Source organism: Microtus oregoni, unplaced genomic scaffold, assembly GCF_018167655.1.
Source record: "Microtus oregoni isolate MIOR12 unplaced genomic scaffold, Mior012 000001F_ref0000356, whole genome shotgun sequence".
NCBI classification, from domain to species: Eukaryota; Metazoa; Chordata; class Mammalia; order Rodentia; family Cricetidae; genus Microtus; species Microtus oregoni.
The window spans coordinates 30,779,211-30,803,998 of NW_024543060.1; the positions used below are offsets into that span (position 1 = coordinate 30,779,211).

The 24,788-nt window shown below is 36.3% G+C and overlaps 1 protein-coding gene across 2 annotated transcripts in view; it reads right to left on the bottom strand.

Moving 5' to 3' along the window:
• Positions 1-453: 453 nt before the first annotated feature.
• The window catches only part of Klhl1 (kelch like family member 1), a 235,906-nt gene continuing 211,571 nt past the window's right edge, over positions 454-24,788 (bottom strand). The window contains exons 9-11 of one of the 2 annotated variants that reach the window (XM_041669195.1): positions 15,314-15,526; positions 14,623-14,794; positions 454-1,570 (exon numbers count right to left, since the gene is read on the bottom strand). In XM_041669195.1, the coding sequence (XP_041525129.1) occupies positions 1,511-1,570; positions 14,623-14,794; positions 15,314-15,526 (445 nt within the window). In that variant the 3' untranslated portion in view covers positions 454-1,510. Of the gene's footprint in view, positions 1,571-14,622; positions 14,795-15,313; positions 15,527-17,341; positions 17,724-24,788 lie in introns of those variants that run through there. The other variant, XM_041669204.1, reaches the window with a different exon arrangement.

A 24,788-nucleotide genomic window follows, 5' to 3' on the forward strand; every position in this document is an offset into this window, starting at 1 on the left:
TATACCATGCTTGAGATAAGTCTTTTCCTGCTTATCAGTGCACAAGGCAAAACTAGTTGGTCCTGGGGTTTCTTGGGCTTCTTCCTTCTCTCTCTCATACCTGTATTTAGGAGTATATGGATGACAGAGGCAAGATACAAGATCGTCTTTTTAATGGGGCCTAGGGATCCGAACTCAGATTCTCATACGAGTGTGGAAAGTACTCAACACACTGTACCATCTGACATGTTTCTACTACTAGGAAATAAATAATACATGATGCCTGCTCAAAAGTAATGACCTTGTATCAGAGGAAGTAACAGAGAAAACTCACAAAATGAGAGAAGATATTAATAAAATTTATGCAGAAAAACACACACATGGAAAAACACACACCTATAATACAATAACCTTGTCAGTTTGTTTTACCTTTTCTAAAATACAAATGAAGAAAGGCACACTGATAAAAGCAAATGCTGTATCTTTTATTAACTATTCTTATAATTTACATGATATATATTAGTGGTGTTACATAAAAGTTCTACACTTGGTTTTACAAACATTTGGTTTAAAATAATGTGCATATCAGTATAAGATGTTTGAACTGGGTAATGAGAAATCTGTTTTCAGTCATCCTTCTAGCAGTTATAATCATCCCAATTTAATGATTTGGAAACTTCTGTCTCAAAATTCTACGTTTTGTTTTAAAGGGCAAAGTTCTAAGGGTCTTGAGCATGCAGTGGGTATATTAACATCCAAAAGAACTAGCATCCATGCTTATACTGAACTCTGCACGAGGCAAATGCCCAGAGCTGTATTGACTCTTTGGCTCAGCGTGTTGACAATGCAAAGCGATGCGGAAAGCTTAGTGCAGTCTTTTGGGTTTGCCAGTTTCAGACTGACGACACAGTTGCAATATAATCCAGCCATTATCTTGGATGCAATATGCAGCCTAGATTAGCAGGGCAGTTTGTTTTCTGAATGCAAGAGACAAACAGTCATCTGTCTCTCTAATTGTTTTCAAAGCTGAGGAAAATAAGAAAGAAGCACATTTGTTCCAACAAAACATTCTGCTTCCTAAGTATCATCACATCTGATTAGAAAAAACATCAAACCAATCAGATGTTCCTAGATGAAGCATTATGACTTCTACTCTTGGCAGCTGGTTGGATGTCCTTACAGAGTATAAAAACAGGTGAGTGATCTGTCATTAAGGAACTCTATATATTACAAATATGGGTCTCTTCTGATAAACCAGGCTTTGGTAACTCTAGTTATCATATGCTACGATACAGAACATTACCAGGTATCATTTCTGAACTAACTAACCCTTGGCCCCTTGTTGTGTCTGTGTTTTCATCTTTCCTATAATTCTGATTGATCTTCTGTTGCTTTTGGCTCCAGCAGGTAAATTTATAAAAATCCTGTTCCTGAGAGGTTATAATCTCAGGAAGTTCTTTCTCATTCTTACCATACGATATAAAATAGCCACAGTAGCAAAGAAAATTCTTCCAAACGTTATGCACATTAGTCAAGGTTGCTTGATGACAACCACACAGGCACCTGCTCTGCCGATATTCAAGGAAGCCATCTGTTAAAAAAGATGAAACAAAAGACACAGATTACTGTCATATGACTCTACATAAGTTATGATATATTTTAAAATCATATAATATATATGTATATCATAAATAAATGTACATTACCCCATTACAGTTAAAGATAGCACAAGACAATGAAAGGACTGAAAACACTACTTTTAAAACTGTAATTACTTTTATATTAGAGTGATTAAAACATGCAATTACTCATAAAAATTTTTAGCAAAAATCTAAAGTAAGATTTGAATGAAATAAATTTAAATTAAAAAGTTATATCAAAGATAACATTTGTTATGTTTCATTATAATAGTGGTGACACTGCAATCACTTTAAAGTAATTTCCATAGATATCATATGGAATTAAATATATTATACATTCACCCTAGACACATAACTCACAGAAAGCATATTAAATATTTTTCAGGGATAGTACATAATGACTGAATGGTACACTCTTTGCTAAATGTGTTTGCAATATGATCCTCATTAAAATGAACATATAGAATTTCTAAAATGGTCCTGATTATAAAACTGTTAGGTATATATTAAAATAAAAGTTTCAAAAACTGTCTAATCAAATGTATCCTTTTGAGTTATAATTCTTTTTATTGATTTTTATTGAGCTCTACATTTTTCTCTGTCCCAACTTCCAGTCTTTCCTCTCCCCTTAACCCTCTCCCATTGTCCTCATGCTCCCAATTTACTCAGGAGATCTTGTCTTTTTTTTTTTTTAAATTTCCATGTAGATTAAATTTATGTATGTCTCTCTTAGGGTCCTCATTGTTGTCTAGGTTCACTGGGATTGTGATTTGTGGGCTGGTTTTCTTTGCTTATGTTTAAACATGGAGTTATAATTTTATCTTGTATAACAATGGTTTATCTTTCTCCTAATAATTTTATGCTTTAAAAATCCACCCATTGCTGGTGGGAATGCAAACTTGTGCAACCACTCTGGAAAGCAGTGTTTCGGTTTCTCAGGAAATTCGGGATCAACCTACCCCTGGATCCAGCAATACCACTCTTGGGAATATACCCAAGAGAGGCCCTATCATACAACAAAAGTATATGCTCAACTATGTTCATGGCAGCATTGTTTGTAATAGCCAGAACCTGGAAACAACCTAGATGCCCTTCAAAGGAAGAATGGATGAAGAAAGTATGGAATATATACATATTAGAGTATTACTCAGCAGTAAAAAACAAGGACTTCTTGAATTTTGCATACAAATGGATGGAAATAGAAAACACTATCCTGAGTGAGGTAAGCCAGACCCAAAAAGAGGAACATGGGATGTACTCACTCATATTTGGTTTCTAACCATAAATAAAGGACATTGAGCTCATAATTCATGTTCCTAGAGAAGCTAAATAAGAAGGTGAATCCAAAGACAAACACATAGGCATCCTCATGAATATTAACCTTCATCAGGCGATGAAAGGAGACAGAGACAGAGACCCACACGGGAGCACCGGACAGAAAACTCAAGGTCCAAATCAGGAGCAGAAGGAGACGGAGCACGAGCAAGGAACTCAGGACCACGAGGGGTGCACCCACACACTAAGACAATGGGGATGTTCTATTGGGATCTCACCAAGGCCAGCTGGCCTAGGACTGAAAAAGCATGGGATAAATCCGGACTAGCTGAACATAGCGGACAATGAGGAATACTGAGAATTCAAGAACAATTGCAGTGGGTTTTTTTTTTTGTTTGTTTTTAATTTTTTTTTTTATAATTTTTTTTTATTAAGAAAAGAAGAAAAAAAACATAAACAAAAAACAAGTTTCCACCTCCTCCCAGCCTCCCATTTCCCTCCCCCTCCTCCCACCCTTCTCCCCCTCCTCCCACCCTTCTACCCCTCCCCCCACTCCTCTCCCCCTCCCTCTCCAGTCCACAGAGCAGTCCAGGTTCCCTGCCCTGTGGTAAGTCCTAGGTCCTCCCCCCTCCGTCCATATCTAGGAAGGTGAACATCCAAACTGGTTAGGCTTCCACAAAGCCAGCACATTAAGTAGGATCAAAACCCCGTGCCATTGTCCTTGGCGTCTCATTAGCCCTCATTGTTCGCCATGTTCAGAGAGTCCGGTTTTATCCCATGCTTTTTCGGTCACAGTCCAGCTGGCCTTGGTGAGCTCCCAGTAGATCAGCTCCACTGTCTCAGTGGGTGGGTGCACGCCTCGTGGTCCCGACTTCTTTGCTCATGTTCTCCCTCCTTCTGCTCCTCATTGGGACCTTGGGAGCTCAGTCCAGTGCTCCAGTGTGGGTCTCTGTCTCTGTCTCCATCCATCACCAGATGAAGGTTCTATGATGATATGCAAGATATTCGTCAGTATTGCTCTCGGATAGGGTCATTTCAGGTTCCCAATCCTCAGCTACCCAAGGAACTAACTGGGAACCTCATGTTGGGCACTTGGGAGCCCCTCTAGGGTCAAATCTCTTGCTCACCCTAAAGTGGTTCCCTTAACTAAGAATTGTGGTTCCGTGCTCCCTTATCCACCTTTCCTTTATCCCAATTCTCCTGATTCCCTAAATCCCCCCTCCTTCCCTTCTACCTTTTCTCTCCCCATCTCCCCTTACCCGCATCCCACCCCACCCCCAAGATCCTAATTTTCTCCCCGGCGATTGGGTCTACTTCCCTTAGCCAAGAGGATAACTATATGTTTTTCCTTGGGTTCACCTTCTTACTTAGCTTCTTTAGGTTCACCTATTGTAGACTCCGTGGCCCTAATTTATGGCTAGAAACCAATTATGAGCGAGTACATCCCAAGTTCATCTTTTTGGGTCTGGGACACCTCACTCAGGATAGTGTTTTCTATTTCCATCCATTTGCCTGCAAAATTCGAGAAGTCATTGTTTTTTACCGCAGCGTAGTACTCTAGCGTGTATATATTCCATACTTTCTTCATCCATTCTTCCATTGAAGGGCATCTAGGTTGTTTCCAGGTTCTGGCTATTACAAATAATACTGCTATGAACATAGTTGAACAAATGCTTTTGTCATATGATAGAGCATCTCTTGCGTATATTCCCAGGAGTGGTATTGCTGGGTCCAGGGGTAAGTTGATCCCGAATTTCCTGAGAAACCGAAACACTGACTTCCACAGTGGTTGCACAAGATGGCATTCCCACCAGCAATGGATGAGGGTACCCGTTCCTCCACAGCCTCTCCAGCAAAGGTTATCCTTGGTGTTTTTGACTTTAGCCATTCTGACAGGTGTAAGATGATATCTCAAAGTTGTTTTGATTTGCATTTCCCTGATTGCTAAGGAAGTTGAGCACGACTTTAAGTGTCTTTTGGCCATTTGAACTTCCTCTGCTGAGAATTCTCTGTTCAGTTCAGTGCCCCATTTTTTAATTGGGTTAATTAGCATTTTAAAGTCTAGTTTCTTGAGTTCTTTATATATTTTGGAGATCAGACCTTTGTCTGTTGTGGGGTTGGTGAAGATCTTCTCCCAATCAGTAGGTTGCCTTTGTGTCTTATTGACTATGTCCTTTGCTTTACAGAAGCTTCTCAGTTTAAGTAGGTCCCATTTATTCAATGTTGCCCTTAATGTCTGTGCTTCTGGGGTTATACATAGGAAGCGATCTCCTGTGCCCAGCTCCTGTAGGGTACTTCCCACTTTCTCTTCTATCAGGTTCAGTGTGTTCGGGCTGATATTGAGGTCTTTAATCCATTTGGACTTGAGTTTTGTGCACGGTGATAGATAAGGGTCTATTTTCATTCTTCTACAAGATGACATCCAGTTGTGCCAGCACCATTTGTTGAAGATGCTTTCTTTCTTCCATTTTATACTTTTAGCTCCTTTATCGAAAATCAGGTGTTCATAGGTTTGTGGGATAAAATCCGGGTCTTCTATACGATTCCATTGGTCGACTTCTCTGTTTTTATGCCAGTACCACACTGTTTTCATTACTGTAGCTCTGTAATAGAGTTTGAAGTCAGGGATGGTAATGCCTCCAGAAGATCCTTTATTGTATAGGATTGTTTTGGCTATCCTGGGTTTTTTGTTTTTCCATATAAAGTTGATTATTGTCCTCTCCAGATCTGTGAAGAATTTTGATGGGATCTTGATGGGGATTGCATTGAATCTATAAATAGCCTTTGGTAGAATTGCCATTTTTACTATGTTGATCCTCCCAATCCAAGAGCAAGGGAGGTCCATCCATTTTTTGGTATCCTCTTCAATTTCTTTCTTCAATGCCTTAAAGTTCTTGTCAAATAGATCTTTCACTTCCTTGGTTAGATGTACCCCAAGATATTTTATGCTGTTTTTGGCTATTGTGAATGGTGAAGCTTCTCTGATTTCCCTCTCTGCTTCCATATCCTTTGTGTATAAGAGGGCGACTGATTTTTTGGAGTTGATCTTGTATCCTGCCACATTACTAAAGCTGTTTATCAGCTGTAGGAGTTCTTTGGTGGAGTTTTTGGGGTCGCTTATGTACACTATCATATCATCTGCAAATAACGAAAGTTTAACTTCTTCCTTTCCAATTCGAATCCCCTTGATCCCATTATGTTGTCTTATTGCTATTGCTAGAACTTCAAGCACTATATTGAAGAGGTATGGGGAGAGTGGACAGCCTTGTCTTGTTCCTGAGTTAAGTGGGATGGCTTTGAGTTTCTCTCCGTTTAATTTGATGTTAGCTGTCGGCTTGCTGTATATAGCTTTTATTATATTTAGGTATGACCCTTGTATCCCTAATCTCTCCAAGACTTTTAATATAAATGGATGTTGAATTTTGTCAAATGCTTTTTCAGCATCTAATGAAATGATCATATGGTTTTTTTCTTTCAGTTTATTTATATGCTGGATTACATTGATAGATTTTCGTATGTTGAACCAGCCCTGCATCTCAGGAATGAAGCCTACTTGATCATAATGGATAATTTTTCGGATGTGTTCTTGGATTCGATTTGCCAGTATTTTGTTGAGGATTTTTGCGTCGATATTCATGAGTGAGATTGGCCTGTAGTTCTCTTTCCTGGTTGAGTCTTTGAGTGGTTTTGGTATCAGAGTAATTGTGGCTTCATAAAAGGAGTTTGGTAATGACCCTTCTGTTTCTATCTTGTGGAATACATTAAGGAGTATAGGTATTAGATCTTCTTGGAAGATCTGGTAGAATTCCGCATTGAAACCATCTGGTCCTGGGCTTTTTTTGGTAGGGAGGTTTTTGATAACCTCTTCTAATTCTTCACTACTAACAGGTCTATTTAGATTGTTCACCAGGTCCTGATTTAACTTTGGTATATGATATTTATCTAAAAAAGTATCCATTTCCTTTACATTTTCCAATTTTGTGGCATATAGGCTTTTGTAGTAAGATCTAATGATTCTCTGAATTTCCTCTGTGTCTGTGGTTATGTCCCCCTTTTCATTTCTGATCTTATTAATTTGCAAATTCTCTCTCTGCCGTTTGATTAGCTTGGATAGTGGTTTGTCAATCTTGTTGATTTTCTCCAGGAACCAGCTTTTTGTTTCATTGATTTTTTGTATTGTTTTCTGTGTTTCTATTTTGTTGATTTCAGCCCTCATTTTGATTATTTCCAGTCTTCTACTCCTCCTAGGTGAGTCTGCTTCTTTTTTTTCTAGAGCTTTCAGGTGGGCTGTTAATTCTCCAATGTGAGCTTTCTCTGTTTTCTTTAAGTGGGCACTTAGTGCTATGAACTTTCCTCTTAGGACTGCTTTCATAGTGTCCCATAAGTTTGAGTATGTTGTTTCTTTATTTTCATTGAATTCCAGGAAGACTTTAATTTCTTTCTTTATTTCTTCCTTAATCCAGCTATGGTTCAATAGTTGACTGTTCAGTTTCCATGACTTTGTATGCTTTCTGGGGGTAGCATTATTGTTGAATTCTAACTTTAATCCATGGTGATCTGATAAGACACAGGTGGTTACTAATATTTTTTTGTAACTGTGGATGTTTGCTTTGTTACCGACTATGTGGTCGATTTTCGAGAAGGTTCCGTGAGCTGCAGAGAAGAAGGTATATTCTTTCCTATTTGGATGGAATGTTCTATAGATGTCTGTTAAGTCCATTTGATACATTACCTCCACTAATTCTCTTATTTCTCTGTTAGGTTCCTGTCTGATTGACCTGTCCATTGGTGAGAGAGGAGTGTTGAAGTCTCCTACTATTAGTGTGTGCGGTTTGATGGCTGCCTTGAATTTTAGCAATGTTTCTTTTATGTACGTGGGTGCTTTTATATTAGGGGCATAGATGTTCAGGATTGAGACTTCATCCTGATGAACTGTTCCTGTTATGAGTATAAAATGCCCCTCTCCATCTCTTCTGATTGATTTAAGTTTAAAGTCAACTTTGTTAGAGATTAGTATGGCCACACCTGCCTGTTTCTTAGGTCCATTTGCTTGATAGGCCTTTTCCCAGCCCTTTACTCTGAGTAGGTGCCTGTCTTTGTGGTTGAGGTGTGTTTCTTGTAAACAGCAGAATGTTGGATCCTGTTTTCTTATCCAATCTCTTAGCCTGTGCCTTTTTATAGGTGAGTTGAGTCCATTAACATTAAGTGATATTAATGACCAGTGGTTGTTAACTCCGGTCATTTTTTTTTTAGTCGTAGAGTTTGTGTGTTTCCCTTCTTTGTTTTGTGTTGGTGAAGGGTCTCTAGATGTCTGAGTTATTGTGGTCATTGTTGGACTCCTTGGTTAGTGATTTTCCTTCAAGTACTTTCTGTAAGGCTGGATTTGTGGCTGCGTATTGTTTAAATTTGTTTTTATCCTGGAAGATTTTATTTTCTCCATTTATAGTGAATGAAAGCTTGGCTGGGTATAGTAATCTGGGCTTGCACCCATGGTCTCTCAGTTTCTGCAGTACATCTATCCAGGACCTTCTGGCTTTCATGGTTTCCATGGAGAAGTCAGGTGTAAGTCTGATAGGTTTACCTTTATAAGTAATTTGGCCTTTTTCCTTTGCAGCTCTTAATATTCTTTCCTTATTCTGTATGCTTTGTGTTTTGATAATTATATGGCGAGGGGATGTTTTTTTTTTTTTGATCCAGCCTATTCGGTGTTCTGTATGCTTCTTGCACCTTCATAGGAAAATCTTTCCTTAGGTTGGGAAAGTTTTCTTCTATAATTTTATTAAATAGATTTTCTGGACCATTGAGCTGCCCTTCTTCTCCTTCTTCTACTCCTATTATTCTTAGGTTTGGTCTTTTTATTGTGTCCCATATTTCCTGAATGTTTTGTGATGAGAGTTTGTTGGACTTGCTGTTTTCTTTGATCAGTGTGTTTATTTTCTCTATGGTATCTTCAGAATCCGAGAGTCTTTCTTCTATCTCTTGTATTCTGCTGGTTATGCTTGTTTCTGTAGTCTCTATTCGTTTACCTAGATTTTCCATGTCCAGACGGCCCTCTGTTTGTGTTTTCTTCTTTGCCTCCATTTCAGTTTTCAGGTCTTGAACTGTTTCCATTATCTGTTTGATTGTTTTTCCTTGGTTTTCTAGGGTATCATTCACTGATTTATTCAATTCTTCAAACTTTCTGTTATATTTCTCATCCATTTCTATAAGGGCGTTTTTTACATGCTGTTTAAGGGTGTCAATCACTTTCATGAAGTCAATCTTTTCTCCTTCCTCTTGATTAAGGGGTTCTTGTCCTCCCGTTGTGAGGTCGCTGGTTTCTGGTAGCTTCATGTTGCTTTTCAGCTTGTTGGGCGAATTCTTGCCTTGACGTCGGCCCATCTCTTCTTCCAAATGCTCCCTATGGATCTTCTTTTACCGGATTAGGTCTCCTTGCCTACCAAACGCTGTCTCTCCCCAATGTTGGCTCTCCCAATGCTGGGTCTCCCCAATGCTGGGTCTCCTGGCGCCGAAAGATCAGGCCTCCGTGCTGGTTGGGCAGCTCGCAGACAAAGCGCCTACCCCGCTTGGTGCAGGCAGGCCACAGAAACAAAGGAACTGCTGCCCGCCCGGGAGCCCCGGGTACTCGGACCCAGCGCCCAGATAGGCTGCGCTGGGCGATGCCACCTGCAGTGGGTTTTTGATCCTACTGCACGTACTGGCTTTGTGGGAGCCTAGGCAGTTTGGATGCTCACCTTACAAGACCTGGATAGAGGTGGGCAGTCCTTGGGCTTCCCACAGGTCAGGGAACCCTGATTGCTCTTCGAGCAGATGAGGGAGGGGGATTTGATCGGGGGAGGGGGAGGGAAATGGGAAGCGGTTGTGGGGACGAGGCAGAAATCCTTAATAAATAAATAAATTTAAATAAAAAAATAAAAATCCAATAATTGAAATATAATTATTATTTTTTATAGCTATTCATGTTTGTTTTTGCTTTTGTTTAGCTGGTTTTTCATTTGAAGTTGTGTTTTGTCCTTTCAAGGTCTGTGAAGAATTGTGTTGGAATTTTGATGGGGGTTGGGTTTCATAGAAACCCAATTGATTGCTTTTTGTAGAAAGCCAATTTTACTATGTTAATCCTATGGATACATGAACATGGGATATATGTTCATCTCCACATCACATCTATAAGCCCAATTGTCATCAGAAAGGCATGATCCAGAATCTGATGGGAGTTGCAAAGACCCACAGACAAAGACTAGCAGGAGCCAGGGAATCCCTACAGAAGAGGGAGAGGAAGGAATATAGGAGTCAGAGGGGTCAAGGACATCAGGTTCACAGAATCAAATTAGCAGGGCTCACAAGGGCTCACAGAGACTAATGCAACAATCACAGACCCAGTAGAGGTCTGAACTAAGATCTTTGCATAGATGTTACTGTTGAGTAGGTTAGTTTTCCTGTGGGACTCCTAACAGTGGGAAAGATAGGTTGGTGAGTGTCTCTGACAAGGTTTACTTGCTTTTTAAACCATTTTCTTCCTACTGAGGTCCCCTTGCCCAGCTTTGATAGGAGGGTTTGTGCCTACCTAGTTTATTGTAATTTGTTATTCCATGCTTGGTTGGTGTCCTTGTGTTTTTAGGAGGTCGCTAGTTAGTTCCCTGCCACTTAGCTCTGAAATAATTACACTGAAACTGTGTTATTTCAATCACTGCTTGGGGCCGGGCGGTGGTGGCACACGCCTTTAATCCCAGCACTCGGCAGGCTGAGGCAGGCGGATCTCTGTGAGTTCGAGACCAGCCTGGTCTACAGAGCTAGTTCCAGGACAGGCTCCAAAGCCACAGAGAAACCCTGTCTCAAAAAGCCAAAAAAAAAAAAAAATCACTGCTTGGCCTATTAGCTCTAGCTTCTTATTTGGTAACTCTTACATCTTAATTTAACCCATATCCATTAATCTGTGCATCACAATGAGGTTGTGGCCTACAAGCAAGTTTCAGAACCTCTGTCTATGGCTGCTCCATGGCTTCTCCCTAAATCCTCTCTTCTTTCTCCCAGTATTCAGTTTAGTTTTCTCCACCTTGCTCTGTTCTAGCCTACCAGGCCAAGCCAGGTTCTTTATTAATTAACAAAAAAAAAAAAGCAACACATAGACAGAAGAACCTCCCACACTGTCCCTGCAGGGCAGTTTGTTTGTTTCTTTCTTTAGGGAGAGTGTCATGAGGGATGGGGAGCTTGGATGATTGTGAAGGGAGAGGAAACTGTCATCAGGATGTAATGTATGAGAGAACAATAAAAACAAAAGTTAAACATCCTTCAATATCTATTCTCTTAAAGAAGGATCATTTGCAGGCTTTCTGTTCATATATAATGTACTACCTGTTTATCTCCCCAAACAATGTTTTCCAAATTATTTTGCTCAGTGAAAGTTGGCAAGAGTTATTACTCCAGCTCTTACATATGCTGATTTTTAAAAAGCTAAATAATTCCTGAATATTTATCGGCTTAACTTACTCTTTCTTTTTAGGCCACTTTTAACATTACATTCAGAGCCTAAAGTTTTCTATGTAGTCCATGTAGGCTATATCACAGTGATGAGTATTTCCTCAGCCAAATATATTATGATTATGCTTTAAACATTTTATATTTTTGAGATCAATTGATGTGGGATGTTCTTTTGCATGCTGTGATTATGTTTTAAGACCACTGGTTAATAAAGAAGCTGATTTGGCTTATGTCAGGGGAGAATAGAGGTAGGTAGGAAATCCAAGCAAAGACACAGAGATAAAGAAGGTGGAATCAGAGAGATGCCAGCAGATGCAGGAGAAGCAAGATGTTAAGTCACAAGACAGATTATAATAAAATATAGAATAATAAAAATGAGTTAATTTAAGTTGTAAGAACTAGTAATAATAAGTCTGAGCTACTAGGCCAAACAGTTTGTAATTAATTTTTAACCCTCAAAATGGATATTTGGGAACTGACAGGCAGGAAAGAAACCTCCACTTACAGTATTTTAAACAGTGAAAAGAGATTATATTTTGTTATTTGAACTAACTTATTTCATATATCTTAAAAACTCCTCTTATTATTTCCTCAAGCATTATAAATTTCATTGTGGTGACCAGAAAAGACTGGTCACAGATTCCATTAGTATTGTCAAGCAAAGGTGTATTTGTGGTACTAGGTTTCTTAGTTACTTTTCAAAAATTCCTCTTTATAAATTAGGTCCATATAAATTTCACTCCAGCATGAAAGAATAATGATAATAATCAATTGATGTATGTAACAAGCGTCTACACCTGCCCTATAGCATAAACATTCCACACAGTAGTGGCAGTAAGAAGACTATGTGCTTTTACCTTAGTCAGAGATAAATGATAAATTTACTTTGTTGCTTGAAACACATATTTTCTAACCAAGTGCAAGGGTTAAGCTCAATATTAAATGTCACAGTAAAATTCACTAACCTACATATGTGCCAATATGAGTATAATTTACTCGTAAAACAAATGATGACAGGTTATGACAATTCTTATAATTCTATCTAACGTAGCACATTTTTTAAAACATGTATTCTTGGATATTTTCAAAGATAATAGATTTTCCTTATTTATTCTGAGGACGAGCCCTTTGTGGGGGAGCTAGTCAACAGATTTCATGCACTTTAATGTGGAAATAAAGCAAAAGTGACCAGCCTCATTCGACAAAGTTAGACTAGAATAATGAACATTTCCAAAAGGTGTTTTATTTCATATATGCAAATTTATTTTTATGTGTCTGGGAGGTTTCTCCTGATAGGTACTAAAAAGTCTTAAAAGTCTAAGAGATGAAAAGATATAACAGCAAAATGTTTAATTTGGTATTTTTCTTTTATATTTATGAATTGTACCAGTTATAAAAGTAAAATATTTAATTTAATAGTTTGAAAATTTATATTTACTATATTAAAACAAAAGTGTAATGAAACTAATCTTCTGTTTGTAAACTACTATATGGTCCAGAGATTTAAAAAAATGATGAAAAGATGCTTTTCCATCTTTTACCAGTTATTAACACTGACATTGTTTTGATATCAATTTTAGAGGAATGATGAGCACAATGATACTTTATCATAAATATTTAATGAAGATATTACATTATATTTTATGCAACTATATATTCCATTTACCTAACGTTCCTTTATTATTGGTACTGTGTCTAAACTTCATACCACGCAAGTGAGACTTTTTCCTAACAAATAAAGTGTACTGAATTCACAGTATAACTGCTGTGGAAACACTAGGGACTTAGTAAAGTGAAGCATCAAAATATATCCTGGAGCATTTCAGTGAAATAATATATAAAAAATCCATTCCTGCTTTCTTTTATTGCCAATGCTGTTTGGGTAAATAATCCTTTTGAAACTGGAGTAAAAAATGGAATGTCAAAGAATTCAGTTCTAACAGTGCTCTTCCCCTCCCCCACCCCCACCCCCACCAACATCTTTCCTTTACTCCTCTAAGTCAGGCAAATATATAGTTTTGCTTTTGGAGAAGGAATTATTCACAATGAAAGTGTCTTACCCAACAATTGAACATAGATGCTAATCTAACTGAATGAGGCTGCTGAGATGAAACATTACTAAAGATGTATTATCAATGAGGATATATGCAAATATAATTAATGTATAGTTATTAAAATTTTCAGATAAAGTTTTCTTTGTTTGTATGAACCAAATCAGAACTGTCAATGATTAAATCATATTAAGATTAAAACATATAAATTGTGTGTACTGTTAGTTTCAACTCGATAATTGTTTTGAATTTTACTGTGCTCATCAGTGGCAACTTTACTAATATCTTGCTGTTATATTTTTAACTAAAGAAAAAGGTAGGAAAACAAAAGTTAAATATACAACAACTGAATTTAAGGGAACACTTCTGAGGATGTTTCCTTCTGTCTCTTATAAGCAAGACAACCACAGGATTGGTTCTTCAGGATGCTTTCTTCTCTAAAGAGGTTGCTCTGTAGTTTTCTTGTTTCCTACTCTATTCTGATAGGTGGAGCTTTTCAAAGAGAATGGGACTTATTTCATTCTATTCTGATCCTGAGTATGTAGCTCCAGTGCATATTCAAAAATAATCATTCACTCAAGAGGAGCCAATCATTTCTCTTCAACTTGCCAGGCAATGGAGATTTCTATCTGATGAACACCGGGAAATTCGGATCCTTTTCTGTTTATTTTGTAAAATCAACTGGGGACATATATTTACTCTGTTTTCTGCTTTTGACATTGAGATTATTGCTTACTGATTCTTACAGCTTTACCAAGTGGATAATCTCAACAAAGAGCAATAATGCACACAGGAAAAAATTACTGTCAGGAAAGACAAATTCTGCAACCTCTGTGTTCTTGCTGCAGACATTTTTAAAATCAAATATCCTATTATAGCTTCATTTGCAAATACATTATTCTCTCAATTTTTAGTTTTGGTCACTCAACCCCTTGTGTTCCCTGTATTGATTTATTAAAGAACACCTTGAAAGATGAATATATTTTAGGAATACAAATTTATTATAGTATTATATGCATGAGAAAATAATACACAGAATTATTCATTTCTTGCATCTTTCACAATGCATGACTAAATTAGTCACTTTAAGGCAAGGTGGTTATACAAGATAGATTGCAATTAGGATAGTCATTCTCCATAAAGTGTAATTTAAATAAATTCTGTTTCACTTCTAGTAACTATTCCCATAATAATGTTACCTGTGTCCACTCATTAGTTTGTGGATCATATGATTCCATGGTGTTGAGGTATGTTTGCCCATCATAGCCACCAACAGCATATAGTCGATCACCAAGGAGACAGACACCAACAGCATCTCTAGGCATACTCAGAGGAGCCACCATAGTCCATGTGTCTGTTTTTGGATCATACCTAAAATCCAAGGACAATAAAATGCAAATTGCAACTATACTCAAATTTTATTCTAGAAATGATAACTTTTAAAAGTATGAACTGTAAAATAAAATTAAGAAATTTTGTTCTCACGGTCAAAATTTTGACGGATTAATATTCTGAAACTTTTAGTCATGATAATGGTCATTTTAATTTTTTAGGTACTTGCAAACCATAACTGGACCTTTAAATTGATTAAAAATTCATTTTGTAAAATAAATAACTTTTTTTGTTTTCAAGATATTTGTATGCATATATCATTATTTTCCATAGTAATTGAAGTTTTGTGCAAAATTTAAATGGGGTAATATTTAATGAAGCCAAAGGAATGGCTTAAAACTGGGAAGACCTCAATTTCATCAATCAGCAAATACACTTATTTGAAATGGGAAATAAGGGATGGAGGGAGAGTGATAGAGAGGGAGAGAGGGAGAGGAGAAGTAATTAAGTTAGTTCTGGGAGACATATTTGCTCTTCTCTAGTGCCCTTGTGGCTCACCTTTCCACATAGTCCAGGAGCCGGGAACAGTGGTTTGAAGCAGGAGCATCATGACCACCCACTGCATAGAGAAAACCATCGCAGGTGGCCACTCCAACACCCCCTCTCCTCTTACACATCGGTGCACACATGCTCCACTTGTTTGTATGAGGATCATAATATTCCATTGAACTCAAACAAGAACTTCCATCTCGACCCCCAACAGAATACAACCTGAAAACACAAATTAGATAAAAAGTTAACATTATAGTTTGGATGGCAAAATGTAAAACATATAGTTAAAAACAAATTACACAGTGTGAAATACATATCTTAATTAAGGAAGTCCATATATATATATATATATATATATATATATATGGAATTTTTGTTATTGCAACATTCAGTATTCTAAGATTAAAAAATAGTTTTCTAATCTTAGATTCTATAAACTATTATTACTTTGCATATAATAGAAATGATTAAACAGAAATTATATATTAATTTGAATTAATACTTGGTAATATTTATTAGATTTTTAAAATATATAAAAAGTTATAAGAAAGATGACACCAGTTAGAGCACTGTTACAGGCTTATTTACAATCAGTAACCTTGCTTGTCACATGCACAGATAACAAATTGCACTGTTAACAGTCTAGGACACTAACCATGGAATATGCTAATGCATGTTGTCATAACAACTGTCTTTTGTATTGTATATTACGGAGTTTAAGCAAACTTCACAGGAAACTCTTGATACTTGCTTGAATAGATAATTCTGAAATTTACACTCATTTTGCTGTATTTGATAGGAACCTTCACGTAACATAAGAGCCTGCTTGTTGGGCTTGCTTGTTGTGGTTTCTGTCCTGCCCAGTTCCCATAGCCCTTTGTCCCAAAGAAATCACACAGAGTCTACATTCGTTATAAACTGATTGGCCCATAGCTCAGGTTTGATAGGGAACCTGAAATGATCCTATCCTATAGCAATACTGACAAATATCTTGCATATCATCATACAACCTTCATCTGGTGATGAATGGAGACAGAGACAGAGACCCACACTGGAGCACCGGACTGAACTCCCAAGGTCCCAATGAGAAGCAGAAGGAGGGAGAACATGAGCAAAGGAGTCGGGACCACAAGGGGAGCACCCACCCATTGAGACAGTGGAGCTGATCTATTGGGAGCTCACCAAGGCCAGCTGGACTGTGACTGAAAAAGCATGGGATAAAACTGTACTCTCTGAGCATGGCGAACAATGAGGGCTGATGAGAACCCAAGGACAATGGAACGGGGTTTTGAACCTAAGTAATGTGCTGGCTTTGTGGGAGCCTAGCCAGTTTGGATGTTCACCTTCCTAGAAATGGATGGCGGGGGGAGGACCTTGGACTTTCCACAGGGCAGGGAACCCTGACTGCTCATTGGACTGGAGAGGGAGGGAGAGAGGAGTGGGGGGAGGGGGAGAAGGATGGGAGGAGGGGGTGGGAAATGGGAGGCTGGGAGGAGGAGGAAACTTGTTTGTTTGTTTTTTTTTTCTCTCCTTTTCTCAATAAAAAAAAAGTTAAAAATATAACTTACATTAATCCATTATTCTTTTCTATGTTAGCCACATGGCTTGGTTTCTTTTTCGGCTGGGCAGGTCACATATTCCTTCTTCAGTGTCAGGGCAGGACTGCAGAAAGAGCTTCCTTCTTCCCAGAATACTCCTGTTCTTATTGCCCTGACTCTACTTCCTGTCTGGTTGTCTTGCCTATACCTCCTGTCTGGCTACTGGCCAATGAACATTTATTTAAAACATAATTGACAGAATACAGAATTGTCCCACACTAACTTCAAAAATAAGTTACACATCAAGACTGAGATTAAATGATTTAAAAATACAGAGTCTAACCCTCAAAAATCACTTCTTTACCTTATGGTAATTCATAGAGATTTCATTCTATGTGAGAACACTTAATCCTTTAATATTTTTGCATGTGACGCATACTATCATATCTATCATCTATCTATCTACTATCTATCTATTGCATATATTTGTACATTAGTAAATAGTTTTTAAAAATCCTGTAATTCTGTTTGCTATTAATAAATAAAGCAGACATATAGATATGTTTATGGAGATCTCTATGTGCCACAATTTAGAATCTGTGTCAAGAAAGCCTTGGTGGGTATATGGATTATATTTGCTATTTTACCTAAGCAATTACGCTATGTCTCAATGATAAAATAATATTTTCATAAAAAGAAAGATCACAGTGATAGTTAAAGTAGAGGCTAAGGATCTCTGGAAGAGGGAAGATTTTGAAACTGACTAAATAGTGATCAGAGTTAGTGGAGAGAGTAGAAATTCTTGCTGTTGTGTCCTCTGGAGTTAATCAGGGTGACCAATAGCTGCAAGCCATGTAGTCATTAATTCTGATGGAAGTCTTTTGGACAATTCCCATAGTAAAGACATCAAGAAAAGAAAGTACAATTTACTTATCTTTTAATACTCTATTATCAAATTGATCCTTAGTCATAACTATTATTCTTAACCTGCCTATAAACATGTACACTTAATTCTCCATTTTTCAGTTTCAAAAGAGATGCACAAAATCAATGTACCACACGGCATATTATAGTTTGGACACTTCAGGCTGTCTGGTCCATGCTCTAGTATTCTTAACAATTCTGCAATATGGTGCTTAAGCTGATTTCAAACCATAGATACATTTTTTATTATGCCATTGCAGTTTCTCATGCTGCACGACATAATAAAATATGGTCGGTAGCTTGAGTGTTCTCTGTGTGACTGCCATGCAGCCTTGCATGATCACCCAGAAGCTGTCTGCTCACTATATATATATATATATATATATATATATATATATATATATATTTAACTTTATATAAAGTTAAATATTGATTTTATTAACATACTTTTCAATAATAGCAGTAACAATGGATTTTAGAAAAACTGATAGTTTGAAAATACACAAAAGATCTTTGAAAATTGGTAGTTTAGAAATCATTTAAAGAGATAGCAAAGTATTTGTTTACAGCTCCATGAATACAGTAGGAAAGCTGATAGGTGTATTTCTACAATGGAAAAAGAAATCTAAATGAGTACTTTGTCAGCATAGCTAGTCAACTAAACCTATTCACAATCTACTTATTTGTACAAAAACAAAGAACTAAAATGTAAACGTTTAGTCTATTCACAACCTACTTATTTGTACACAATCAAAGAACTAAAATGTAATAGTAAATAAAAAATAATATTGTATTTATTACTAAAAGTATAATAACAAAAGATAAAACAACCGACTTGAGCTGCTAGAATAATGTTGCCCTCTGCACGCAGACTTTCATGAGCAATTAGTCATGTGTATCCTCAGATGCCTCTCTTCATCTATTTAATCATGGTTTTGTCTCACAGCTTGCTTTCACCAAGAGGACAAATTAGATGTGGGGACTCTGAAGAGCAAAGAAGATTCCAACACTGAGGTAAATGATCTGACAACATATGAAGTGACAGCTGACAGCATCACAGCATGAAAGGAAACATGACATTTCAAGTCAGCACTGAAAACTGAGTGAAATCTGCAGAATGAAGAAATGCAAGGGCAGCATTACCCGTACGGAAAGCATATGTGGAGACGTGGGTGATGGAAGGTAACAGCAGGTGATGTATAAGAAGTGACAGGTGCTTGGGAGGATGGGATGGAGTGATGCAACTGGATGAAAAAGATAGACGAAGGATAAAAGAGGTGTGGTAGCCAAGATATGTAGCTGTCATTTCATTCTCAATCTACAAGAAAAAAAGAAATTGCCAAGTAACATCATTAAAAAATCATCAGGCTTTATCTTCTGTTTGATATGAATATTGAGTAGCAAATATCTTGCATAATAGTGTTGTCATAGGATACAGACATATACTTGATTTTCACAAAGTGTCATGCTTTGCTGAGAATAACAAGAATCTAACTTTTCCCATTATCTTCTATTTCTTCCAAGTTTAATTAGCATAAAGTTCATTTGACATAGTGTTTTGAGACAAAATTTCTTTGCCTTCATATGTAGCAAATATGTGCCCACTAATACTACTGATTTTATATCATCACATATACTTTAGGAAACATTATCTATCGATCTCTAATCTATCTAACTATCCATCTACACTTCTGGGAACATAAATATATGTGTGTTTATATTATGTGAACATAATATATATATATATATATGGGAATATATATATATATTATGTGTGTTTATATTATGTGAACATAATATATATATATATATATATATATATATATATATATATATATATATGGGAAATAAATCTTGCATTGTCAAATTATATGTTCAAAGTTTACAGTAGGGGTATTATAATGCTGAACGCAGGTTACCTTTATTCATTTATTTACTCTGCAGTTTTGAGACGCAGTTTTGGTCTGATAGTATGTGGTTAACTGGTATTGAACTCACAGCAGTTCTCCTGTTTCACCGCCCTAGTTTCCCTTGCGCTGGTGTTAATGTAATGCAACAGAAAGCCCAGTTATGGTTTCCACTCTTAGGTAAACCCCCTCTGTGTCAAAAGAGTGAGATTTAACTTTTCTTCTAATCTGCAACTTTTCAGAAGCTGGCAGAAAACCAATACCCCAGGTTTTTTCTGACAAATAATACAAACCCAGCTACACTGTAATTTTCTTATTAACATTCATTCATTTCCCAATGATGGCGTAGAAAGATTGAAGAGAAAACTCATAATCTTTGAGTTTGCTTCACACCATGAGCTAGCTGTCTTGAATTTAGGCAATGTTAATCTTTTAAAAGGGAGCTTCATGTGATCTGTTTATACTTGGTATTAAAGGGAAAAATATATTTATTTTAGGAACAAATCTGCTTTCTACCCAAAGGAACCTTTCTTACGGGCTTCTTGTGTTTACCAGAAATATATAGGGTGCTTATAAACATCATTTCTTGTTCAAAAATATACCTATTTATTCTTAATGCCAAAGGGAGTATTGCCTAGTTATCCTCTGATCCAAGGAGGTTCCAAATTAGAGAGCGGTGTTGAAGGAGCAGAAGAAAGAAGGGAAGATGATGGAACACAAACTGTCTTTATAATTCCATTGTGTTATACGGCTTACTACTGTTGTGCATTTACCCAAGTACAGGCACATGAACATTCTCAACTGCTAAGAATTTAGAAGATACTCATTATTTCAGATGTTCATATCCACGGCTAAAATTCTTACCTTTGTTGTCAAATAAAAATGAATAATTGGTTCCCTCATGCACGGTGACACATGATACTTTACAAAAGGAAGCCCTGATACAAAAAGTAACACAGGGCACCAAAAAGCATAAATTGTCATCAGGAAGTGTTTTGAATTTCATAATACTAATCTAGGCCAATTTTCGATTTCTCTGTATCTAGGAAAGCCATGCTTCTCTATGCTTTGCGTCCCTTTTACCTCATATGTAGGTAGGTAATTCTATTCTGCCTTAATAATGAAATCAAGTGATTTTTAACACCAAGAAATCTTCCCAAATTGCACATTTCTTAAAGTGTAACTTTCTTAATAATTTGCATCCTAGGTACAGTTCCTTATCATTTTTCATAGTTAAATAAAAGCCATGTGATTCTAATATAATTTACAAGATATTTCAAGGTTTGGCTCAAATAGATTGAAATTATTAGCATAAATATAGTGTTATTAAAAATCCTTCAGATACCCAGCTTTGTAGGTACTTTTAGTGATAAGTTGTGGGATAAGGACTCTCTAGCAGCTCCCTAGATCTAGTTTGGTCCCTTGCTTTTTAATACATGCAAAATCCTTTAACCTGACCCAAAGTCAATCTGTAGATGCCAGGGAAGAATGCTTTTGCTTGATCTTCTCAGTGACCTCCCTCATGTGAACTGCTTATTTCGGGAATACTCACTAAACTCCCAGACAGGTGGATGGCTGTTTTTTTTTTTTTTTTTTTTTTTTTTGTATCAAAAACTGTTTAATGCTTCAAATCCACACAAATTCGGATGGCTGGTGTTATTCCTGCTTACAAAGAAATCTTGATGCAGGTTACAAAGTCAGCCTTAGATTTGCTTTGTCTCCCACACAGGACTGAAGAACATGTTGCCTGCTAAAGGCTTAAAGAGCTCTTGTAACTTTACTTCTTAGGGTGTGCTCATTTTATATCTGATATTTTTAACATAAAAAACAGCTAAAGTATATTTATCACAATATGTTATTATAAGATTATATCATGGATTCAGTATTATATTGCACATGATTTGTCTGAGCACATCAGTTTTAAATACTAAGGAAATTTCTTTCTTTTATTTTAGCACAAAAATAGTAGAATAAATAATCTAAATTTAAGATGACTGGTCATTGATATTAATGATTCCTAATTGGGATAAGTGTAAAAATAAAGGATATAACACCTAACATGATTATACGTAAGTGGTATGTGAAAGCAAGAGAAAACCTTCCATTTGTAGATGGGAGTAAATGCCCCAAAGTTGTCAGCAGTGAAATAATTCCTTACTAGGATTCTGATGTGAAAGGTTCTATTGTAATGGCTATATTTCTAAGACATGAAAATCACCTAGACATTAAGAGAGGCATCAAACTACAGAACATTTAAAACACTTTTTAGATGTAAGACAAGATTCTCAAAGCTACATTGTTTTGATTTAAAAGAGAAAGATGATTGCAAGTATAACATAAAAGCATTCCAAATAGCTTCATATCAAAGTGCAATTGAATGAATGTACAGAAAAAATGTAAACAATTCCATTTAAAAATTAGTTGCTGGAACCTTGCTCCAGAAGGCTTTGAGGACCCTAATGGATCTGTGGAGTAGGCGCCAAGAAGCTGTGACAACCTGTTGTTGTTCAATCAAGTGTCCCCAGATACCTTGAGTCACCTTTATTTGCACAGTGCCAAAGGTGTGCATGAATAAATTTACAGTCAGATTTTACATGCCAAGTTCCTAAAAAGGGTCACAATAATTACCATTTTGTTCCCTGGCTCTTTCTTTATCTTTCCATCTCCCAACGTTCCCACCAGTAGCAATTAGCTTTCTGATCTATATCTCTTTCATCAGAAGCATACAAAGATTTGCAAGCGACAAAGGTACTTTTCTAACTAGGCACGCCTACAGGTAGCACCACGTCCCCAGCTGGCAGTACATGCAGCTGCAGCATGATGTGAAGTAAGAGACAGTTTTGTCTTTTGCAGTTAAGATTTATAGCCAGTAGGGTCTTGGTTCTCACAGTCAACTCACCAGCCAAAGCTGAACCAATCCAGTCTACATTTCGTACTACCCTATTCCCTCTGGGAACGTACTAAGTTTTTCCATTTATCCTATAAGCAAGATAACTTGAAAACTTACACCTAATACTTAGAATTGATTGTCCCCTGTCTTATATCTATTTACCTCAAGCTTTTGGGGTATTGGCATACCTATTAGGAGTTAGGGAACTGTGGGTTTCTGTGATTCTACTTCATTCCTTGTTTCTTGAATGTTCCCATTAACTCTTGATACCATTTAATTATCATCATTTCTTTAAAACTCTTATGTTTAAAATCACTATTTCCAGAATAATTACACTAATATTTAATAACAAATTCCATGGCCTCCTGTAACTGATTCAGACCAGCACTGTGACCAGCAAAGTGAAACCAAGGAGAACACGTAGCACACAAACTCCTGGGTTGATGCCAAGAATTATATGGTGAATTGTCCACAGGTTCTTGCCAAGTGGGTCAGGATCTCCAGGTGCCTGCTAAGAAGGAGAACTGCTCATGCTATTCTCAGGCATTGCCCCCTGTCCAAATTGCATCTCTTATGCCAATTAACATCTAACAGTAATATCTGACATGAATGACAGTACTGGACTAAATTGAAATTCCTAAAGATAGTATAAACCGGGGATTAACACTAAATTACGTAATGAATGAATCTGAAATCAGGTGAAAAAGAAATTGAATATACATTTAATTCATAATATGTCCAAAACTGTGACTGGACTCTCTATATATACATTATTACTAGGACTGGAGAATATTTTCTATTAACACACATGAATTAATATGTTTAAAAATAACCTCATAGGGAAGAATAGCTCTGATACAAGGTAATTATCAAAACAATGTTAAATAAACTAAGCAGTTATTCAAACATTACAGCCTCTGTACTAAATTGCACATAAATAAATATATCAAGTGAATTAGGATATTTTAACAAACAGAACACTGGATGAAAAGGACTACAAAAGGAATTCCTCATGATACATAATAATTAAAACACAAAATGTGCATAACAAAAAACAGATATCAAAATCTTCAAAGGAAAACAAATTATTAAGTAACATATAAAGACAGACTTATCAGAAAGCCAAATAGCGATTACAGTGATAGAAACTCTATGAAAAATATTAAATATCATTGTTATAAAGGCAGGTACAGGCTTTTATTATTATTTTAGTGTATGTTTCTCTTCTCCCAAAGCTTATAGTATAAATAAAAGTCAGATAAACTATATATAGTATAGTAAAAGGCAAATAGATTATCATAGGCAATTAGTAAGATTGTGATTATATAAAAATAGATAATGTAATATACACTTTAGTTCTGTTCATGTAATATATGAACTACCATCTAACATGTAAGATAGCCAAAAAATAAACCAATGTGAATAAACTGAATTGTCTCTGACATAGTGTACACCATTATATACTTACAGAGTGATTATATTTAAAATAAGCATACTGCCATATTCTCAAGAAAATATTGGAAGATTCCACATCTTATTTATACTGAAGTGTAAATATTTACATACTTGTTAAAATTTAAGGTTGGTTTTGGGTTGTGTTTTTGTTTGAAATTTGAGATTTAAACTACATACAAGTGAAATAACATCCAAAAGAACAAACTGAGGGAAAATATGAAATAAAAAGACTTCTTCTGAAGCAAAATTAAGTATTTAATATAATAATTTAGTATATTTCTACATGTGCATATGTAACTTAAAATCACTTTTTATGCCTAAAATTTTCTTCTTCTTTTTTTGGGATTTTTGAGACAGGGTGTGTATCTGTACCTTAAAATCACTTTTTATGCTTAATATTTTCTTTTTTTGTTGTTTTTTTGAGACAGTGTTTCTCTGTGCCCTAATTTTTTTAATGTCAGCAAGAATATTAGTTATTCCTAAAATAACCCTGCATGAAGTAGCTTAAAAGTCATGATAATACAAGAACATGAGTGCATTATCTGAAATCTGTTAAAATGTAAACAACTAACAGATACATTAAAGATAAAAATGTTGTCTTCAGATTTTAAGTAAGACCATGAAATAGTTTCCACAATTGTTTCAGTTTAAATAACTATCTGTGAAATATATCTTTTAAGACCTCTATAGAGAAGGGGAGATATTTCATTCTCATTGTAGCAGAGAAATAAGGATTACAAGGGTATAAAGATGTACATTTTCTGTGT